Source organism: Nanorana parkeri, unplaced genomic scaffold (genome assembly GCF_000935625.1).
Source record: "Nanorana parkeri isolate BGI_ZX_2015 unplaced genomic scaffold, ASM93562v1 scaffold159, whole genome shotgun sequence".
In the NCBI taxonomy this organism is placed as follows: Eukaryota; Metazoa; Chordata; class Amphibia; order Anura; family Dicroglossidae; genus Nanorana; species Nanorana parkeri.
Window position 1 is genome coordinate 658,645 of NW_017306427.1, and position 8,446 is coordinate 667,090.

The 8,446-nt window shown below is 51.2% G+C and overlaps 1 protein-coding gene across 1 annotated transcript in view; it reads left to right on the forward strand.

Annotated features, from left to right (window-relative positions):
- ERCC3 (ERCC excision repair 3, TFIIH core complex helicase subunit) overlaps window positions 1-8,446 on the forward strand; it is a 37,294-nt gene that overhangs the window by 27,787 nt on the left and 1,061 nt on the right. The window contains exons 12-13 of the mRNA XM_018554445.1: window positions 1,430-1,553; window positions 5,207-5,319. Of these exons, the coding sequence (XP_018409947.1) occupies window positions 1,430-1,553; window positions 5,207-5,319 (237 nt within the window). The remainder of the gene's footprint in view (window positions 1-1,429; window positions 1,554-5,206; window positions 5,320-8,446) is intronic.

Consider the following 8,446-nt stretch of genomic DNA (forward strand, 5'->3'; position numbering starts at 1 on the left):
CCGGCCCGCCCTCCGGCCCAGTCTCCGGTCCAGTCTCCGGTCCGCCCCCTCCTGTATAGTCCAGTCCACTTTCCATAGGCTCTTATTGGAGATAGATCCAGGGTGCAGAACTCGTGGGCTCCTCCACGTTGTCGCGTTTGTAGCACAAGTTGATCAACGCAGCTGAAATATAAAACAAAATCCTTTCTTATAATCCGTTTACAAACAATGCATGGCATGTATAAAGAACTAATTTCTCTGGGTGACGCATTTTCCTCCCCATTCTTCTCGCATGTTTACTAAGGGCAGGTTACTAGATCTCCCTTTACTTCCTGGAACTCTGGCACATGTGAGTAGGACATGTGACCATGCACATCATCTCAGGGGAGGAAAATGCCTTTTCCCTGAGACCTTGTGAGATTACAGATGAGATTTCCCAGCAATGCTCTGCTGATGTCACCTTCCCAGGATGCAACGCTTGGGCACATTACATCACTAATGCCCAAGAGGACCAGGAAGTGGAAAAGCAATAATTGTAAGAAAAATATATGTTCGATTAACAAACGAATGTAAGAGGATTTCAAATCAGCATGCAGAGCTGCTGGCTGATGTGATTTATTTGTGAAAGGGGGTAAAGGTCCGGGTTAAGACCTATAGCTTGTTACAAAGGACTTGATCCGAGCGGCTGAAAGAGAAATAAGGAATGCAAAGAATACAAAGCCGGCAATTATATAGAAGTATGCGATTGTAGATTGTCATTACTCAACGTTTCTAAAGGTGTGTTTGTTGTCAATTCAAAGATGTGGGTAAAGTTTCCTCTTTAAAGGAGAACTATGGGGTCAGTGTTTTCCCCCATAGTTCCCCTTAGGGTAACGGGAGGACACAACTAGCGTCCTCCCGTCACCCTAGGCTCAGTATACCGCGAGCTACAGCTCCCTATATACTGAGACGCCGCAGCGGATCCCCACAATTGTCTGGATCCACCCAGCTGCGTGAATGACAGCTGGCTCTGCCTATCTAGAGTCAGAGCCAGCTGTACCCGCCCCCTCCCTTGTGCGTTCCTCCGGTCAGCGCTGGTGGATCGGAGCGGGGAGGGGGGAATCCAGCCCCTCCCCTGTCACGGCAGAGAGCGGTGATAGGATCGAGAGGTGAGCGAACGCCGGTATGTGTTCGCTCACTTCCCGATCTACTAAGCCGACCTGTGACAGTCTCATTGTCACAGGTCGGCTAGAACTATGAGGTGAGTGAAAAGCACTCACCTCATAGTTCTCCTTTTTTAAAGGGTAATTCCACTTTCCCAGGTGAATTTGGGAAAATGGAATTACCCCACCAATCTGCCCTCTTCCCCCCCGGAGTTGCCGACCCCTGGTGTACATAGATGGCGACAGGAGCAATCCTCCTCCTCTTCCTGGGCTTTGGAGATTCCTGTACACTCCGTTCTGTTCCCCAGGTTGGAGACACGTCCTTCGATTTACCTGAAGCCAACGTTCTGATCCAGATCTCCTCTCACGGAGGGTCCCGAAGACAGGAAGCGCAGCGTCTGGGACGTGTTCTGAGAGCGAAAAAAGGTACAACCTAAAGTTCCTTTTTCCTTATAGCGGACCTCCCATCGTATATATACTGTATGTGATCATGTGGAACTAAAACCATTGTGAGCAGACAGAGGGGGCACGTTGTCGTGTGTTATGTCTCCACTGCAATACAACGAATCTACCTGCCTGCTCACTATTGGGCTGTATGCCGGGCTGTGCACGTGTTCAGCGTGCCGCGATTAATGTACTCCCATGTGCATGCGTGTGAGTTAGGGTTCGTTCACACCATAGGGCAGTGCGTCCCAGTCAGAATCATACCGGAACGCACTGCCCGCATTGCGGCCGGCTCACTTTTTCGCCGGGCTGGAGGGGGCGTGGCGGGCCATTGAAGTGAATGGCACGGTAGCCACGTCCTGCGGCCGCAATGCGATCTCCCGCACGGGATCACAAGGCACATTGTGCCTGCAGTGCGGTGCGATCAAAATGCTGCAAGCACTATTTTGAGCGCACCGGACTGCACTGCAGACACAATGTCCCTTTGCGATCCCATTGCGGCCGCAGGGCGTGGCTACGGTGCCATTCACTTCAATGGCCCGTCACGCCCCCGCGGGCCCGGCAAAAAAAGTGAGCCGGCCGCAATGCGGGCAGTGCGTTCTGGTCCGATTCTGACCGGGACGCACTGCGCTATGGTGTGAACGAACCCTTAACGTCATTCTGGCCCTGCCAATCAAGTTGGTTGAAGCATGTTGGCGCCAGCAAGGGATCAGGGCAAAGTAAGCCAAGCTCCGCGTTAAGTGCAGAATGCTAAGCAATGTCCGTGTAACACTTCCAGGTGTGTCTTGCCTCTCACACAGTTCACCGCGCTCCCCCTAACAATGCCGTCACTTGCCCTTCTCTCCAGACATATGGCGCCATCTTTGTTCAGGCATCTTCCAGGGTCGCCCTCTACTTCCTGGACTGAGGTGCTGGCTCAGAGATGTAAATCCCGGTGTCTGTGCAGTTCTTGGCTGTGTGGACAGATTTCTGACACGGATCAGCCCCATGCTGCAGCCTCTCGCCTTGTAAATTACTACAATGTTGCAATCTGATCACTGGGGGAGGGGGAGACTGAAGAAACGCTTCCTCCTGCATGCAGCAGACTGAATACTGGGGGAGGGGGGGGACATGGGAAATGCTTCCTCCTGCCTGCATCTGACTGATTACTGGGGGAGGGGAGGCTTAGGAAATGCTTCCCCCTGCCTGCAGCGGACTGTATACTGGGGGGCGGGGGGGAATCAGTCTGAGGGTCTCAGTGCTGTATGTATATACCAAGTTCCCTCTTACCCAGTAGAGCCAGGATGGGGTTTGCATGAATTTGGCACACTTGTTAAATGTTATCCAACATTACATCCCCCCCGAATTCCCGCTCTAGCCCAGGGCTCCCCGCATGTGGATGGAGGCTGTTTGTTGTGTGCAGGTTACAAGTCCCGACACTTCCACCTTCCCACCGATGCAGCCAGCGCCTGAACTTCCATCACCTATTAAGAGCAGCTAATTGGCTTGAAGGTTTCTCACGCCCTGGAACATGACCAGTGAGTCACCCTGCGGTGGCAACGGGAACGCTGTGTATGGGGGTGGGGGGGGTGAACTTTAATCACCGCTGGCCCCCTTGGGCCTCATCTGCAGCAAAATTAACTCCTACGCGGCTGTCTACCGTACCGTCTGATTCATGCAGTCCTGGAAATTAATGCGTAAAAGCTTTTATGGTATTCTGAGCAAATGTTTCACTTGTTAAAAATACTAAAAGGTTGCACGCTGCTCCTATTTGGGGAACTACAAGTCCCAGAAGCAGGCCTTCCAGTCCTCCCTGCAGCAACCATCTATAATACTTCCCTCTCCTGCTACTGCTGCCGTTTCCTGGAGTAAAGGGAAAACGACATTTTGTATCAATTTCTTGGTTCCCCCTTTCCCCGTTGCAATGCATTCTCTGCATTAGGGTAAAAACGGGCCAGCACCTTTATTCTCCCTCAGCCCCCACCCCCTCCCACACTCGCCTATCAGTGACGCTCGTCCCTGCTGCCGGTCCCGAAGCGATCCTCCGTTCCCCGAACTTCCTGGTTGGGGGGGGGGTACTGATGGCAGAGGAGCCATCAATCAAAGAGGGACAGGGCTATGTGTGTGTCTATGGACGCACACAGCCACTGCGGCCACGGATGCCTCCATTAGAACGATGGTGGCACCCGGGGGGGGGGTGAAATAGCGCTGCGGGGACCCACTAGAAAACGGGGAATGAAACGGCAACAGCCTCCAGCAAAGGAGGGTCCACTTAAAGGCAATGTAAAAAAAAAAATTGATGCTTTAATATCACTTTAAGGCTGGCGGGAGAAAGCGCTGAGCACAGCGGGGATCACACATCTGACACTCCTGTTTATTGTTGCTTTAAAGAGAATTAAAAAAATACCGCTTTGATACTTCCCCCGCCCCCCGATCCACCACAGACACTGTCATGCAAAGACTCTGTGCACTGAGGCCCAGTACTGGTCCCGGGCTGAATGACAATGACATCCAACCCATTTCCTGTTGGGCCCAGGCTGTCAAGGACATGCCCCCTCGGGGTACATTATCAAGCTGCTCTGGGCTCACAGTAGAAATTGTGCCAAGCAAAATGGCATGGGGCCTGTATCTATAACACGGACCAAAGGCCCATAAGGAAAGGAATGTATGTATGTGGTGGAGGGGAGGGTTTAGGGGAGGCACCTTGGAATTGAGATTGTAGCCCTCGTTCACACCTGAACGTTTTGTAGCGCGTTCTACGCTCGACGAACGCTCTACAAAACGCTCAAAAATATAAATCCCGCCCGTCCCTAACGCGCTACAAAACGGCCCTCGCCTGAAAAGGTACATGTACTACTTTGGGCCGTTTTGTTGCGCGTTTCCATTGAGATACAGCCAAGTAGCCTTCGGAAACGCGCGACTTTTTTACCGCGAATCGCGGTAAAAAAAACCGCGCGACGGTCGCGCATATGCAATACGCCTAGGTGTGAACGAGATCTAAAGGCCTAAAGCTCTCTGCCGTGACAGGGGAGGGGCTGGATTCCCCCCTCCTCGCTCCGATCCTCCAGCGCTGACTGGCGGAACGAACGGGGGAGGGGGCGGGTACAGCTGGCTCTGCCTCTAGATAGGCAGAGCCAGCTGTCACTCACGCAGCTGGGCGGATCCCGGCACAATTGTCGGGATCCGCTTCAGCTGCGGCGTCTCAGTATATAGAGAGCTGTAGCTCGCGGTATACTGAGCCTAGGGTGACGGGAGGACGCTAGTTTGTGTCCTCCCGTGACCCTTAGGAGAACTATGGGGAAAAGCCCTGACCCCATAGTTCTCCTTTAAAGAGAACAAAAGAGAAAGGAGTTCATGAGGAGACGATCGGGGATGTGTTTGCAGCTGAAGTGAAGGCGGGACCGGCCTGTAATCTGCAGGGATGTCTTGTTATGATCGGGGCGGCAGGAATTGCTGTTACTGCATGAAAGCCAGCTGCAGCTGGTCCCAGCATGGGAATATTCACAGCCGGGGGTTGGGGGGGGGGAGAGGACCATTTTAGGGTACTTCAGTCTACTTATATACTGCGGAAAGTACTTGACCCTTGCCATTCATGTTGTGGCAGTTCATTGTGTGCTCACATGTGGGGATGGGGGGCCCCCAGGTTTTACATTTGTTCACATTTTCTAAAAAGCCAAATGCATTCTTCTATTCTCTGGTGTCTCAGGATACGCAGGAAATGGCGTACTCCACCAAAAGGCAGAGATTCCTGGTGGATCAGGGCTACAGCTTTAAGGTATGCTTTGTCTTTCCTCAATGAGCGACATAACATTGGAACGATGGAACTCTTTTCACCGGCAGGAGAGAACACGGTCCTCATAGAGGAATCGCTGATCCTGTTCTTCAAGTTGAGCTGTATAATGTTAACCCCTTAAAGGAGAATTATGAGACGAGCGATTTTCACATATTTCATAATCTGAGCCGACCTGTGACAATGAGACTGTCACAGGTCGGCTCAGTAGATCGGGACGTGAGCGAACACATACCGTCGCTCGCTCACTTCTCGATCATCTCCCTGCAGAGAGCCGTGACTGTCACTCATGGCTCCCTGCAGGGATTCCTCCCCTGTCCGAAATCTACAGCGCTGACTGGTGGAACGGATGGGGGAGGGGGCGGGTACAGCTGGCTCTGCCTCTAGATAGGCAGAGTCAGCTGTCACTCACGCAGCTGGGCGGATCCAGACAGAATTGTCGGTAGCTCGCGGTATACTGAGCTTTGGGTGACGGGAGGACGCTAGTTTGTGTCCTCCCGTTACCCTTAGGAGAACTATGGGGAAAGGCACTGACCACATAGTTCTCCTTTTAAGGACCAATGGCGGGATTATTTCGTCATGGTTGTCCGTGCCATAAGGACCCATGAAGGAATAATTCCACCATGGGTCCTTAAGGATTTAAGCTTCTCCCATGCACTATATGAGAACTTTTATATACATATGTCACATCAAATTAAAGCCCTTTTTGTACTTTACACAACGGTATATAATATGTGTTGGTGCAATAAATGGGAAAGATGGAAATTGCGGTTGAACACACACAGCAAAAATTTCTTTGGTCCTTAACTGAAAGACAAGCATCTGAAGTTTGGTCCTTAAGGGGTTAAATGCAAAGTTGTAATACATTCAGGGAAGCCTATCGCACGTCAAACTAACCACTGAACTCTTTCTTAAACAATTCATCCCCACACAGCTCCCTCCTCATGTATCACTGGCCCCTCCCTTTTAGATTGTAAGCCCTCAGGGGCAGGGCCCTCCTTACCATCTTGTCTTCCTTGTATTGTAAAGCGCTGCGCAAACTATAAATCCTGTATAATAATAATGATGATGATATATGATGTACTGGCTGAAGGAGTTGTGATCCTGTGCAGTCCGTATTCCTGTCATGTATTGAGCTGGCTCCAGTTTCGGATAAGTTGGCCCTTTTCATTTTGTAATGGACAAAGGTGTTTGGTTGCTGAAACTCTTCTCCGTCCTGCTTGTATGAGGCCCCCCCTCCAATGCTGATGTTCAGGTGTTTCCAGTGAAGAGTCCTGTTAAAGGAGAACTATGGAGGCGAGTGAAAATCACTCAGCCTCATAGTTCGAGCCGACCTGTGACAATGAAACTGTCACACGTCGGCTCAATAGAAAGGGAAGTGAGCGAACACATACCGGCGCTCGCTCACTTCTCGATGTATCCCTGCAGAGTGCCGTGACTGTCACTCGCGGCTCCCTGCAGGGATTCCCCTGTCCGATCCTCCAGCGCTGACAGGCGGAACGAACGGGGGAGGGGGCGGGCACAGCTGGCTCTGCCTCTAGATAGGCAGAGCCAGCTGTCAATCACGCAGCTGGGCGGGTCCAGACAGTTATGTCGGGATCCGTCCCGGCTGCAGCGTCTCAGTATACCGGTATACTGAGCCTAGGGTGACGGGAGGACGCTAGTTTGTGTCCTCTCGTGACCCTTAGGAGAACTATGGGGAAAGCCCTGACCCCATAGTTCTCCTTTTAATGCTACAGCATACAAAGACCATTTAGACAATTGTGTACTTCCAACCCTGTGGTAACAGTTTGGTGAAGACCCTTTTCTGTCCCAGTGTGAAAAGACCACTCCATAAATGTATGGAAATAACCGGCTTGATGTGGAGGAACTTGAGTGTCCTGCACAGAACCCTGACCCCAACCCTACTGAACACATTTGGGATGAATTGGAATGCCGATTGTGAGCTAGATCCTCTCATCCAATATCAGTACGTGACCTCACAAAGTCCCCCCGACACACTCCAACATCTTGTGGAAAGTCTTCCCAGAAGAATAGGGATAGATGAAAGTAGTCACTCGCACTCCATGATATTAAGGTCAATGCTGTTTATTGACTGAGATAACACACATCTCCTTAGCGACGTTTCGAGATCATGCGGCCCCGTCCTCAGGCAAACAGACAAACACTCTGTTTGCCTGAGGATGGGGCCGCATGGTCTCGAAACGTCGCTAAGGAGATGTGTGTTATCTCAGTCAATAAACAGCATTGACTTTTTATCATGGAGTGCGAGTGACTACTTTCATCTATCTACATTTCACGGAGGCATCTGTTGTCACCACCGCACCCACCCAGTTGGATTTGGGTTTTTGTCAGGTCAGGAGTGCGATGGGACAGGAGGATTAAGTTCCCAGACGAATAGACGCTGTTACTGCCCCTAATCCTTCATATTAATGATCATGGTTTGGGAATGCGATGGCCAACAACTTCATATATGATGGTCAGGTGTCCACAAATGTCTGGCAATATGTATAAGTTTAGGACACTAAAGCCACCAGCATGCTCGTATTTATGGTTACATGTGCTGATTATATGGTGGGGCTGGGGCATGGCCAGTGTGATTCTCTGAATCCCAGTCCAGTCCAGTATCACCACTGTCAGACATTAAAATTTGCATATTAACAACCCATCCCAGCTTCAAAGTTCTAAATTTGTATTCGAAGATCTGCAACGTTCTGCCTCTAGGAGCTCGGGGGATATTGTGTTTATGTTGTATCAGTTTGGTCTTGGCCAGAACAATGGGTGGTTGATGCCTTGTGGTGCAGTTCCTTATGCTACGTCCATATTGGTTAGGTGCTCACCAAGCTGGCTGGGATTGAGAAGGACCATCCTCACCCTCGCGTCTTCTGTCGCGTCTCACGTCTTCTGTCGCGTCTCACGTCTTCTGTCGCGTCTCACGTCTTCTGTCGCGTCTCACGTCTTCTGTCGCGTCTCACGTCTTCTGTCGCGTCTCACGTCTTCTGTCGCGTCTCACGTCTTCTGTCGCGTCTCACGTCTTCTGTCGCGTCTCACGTCTTCTGTCGCGTCTCACGTCTTCTGTCGCGTCTCACGTCTTCTGTCGCGTCTCACGTCT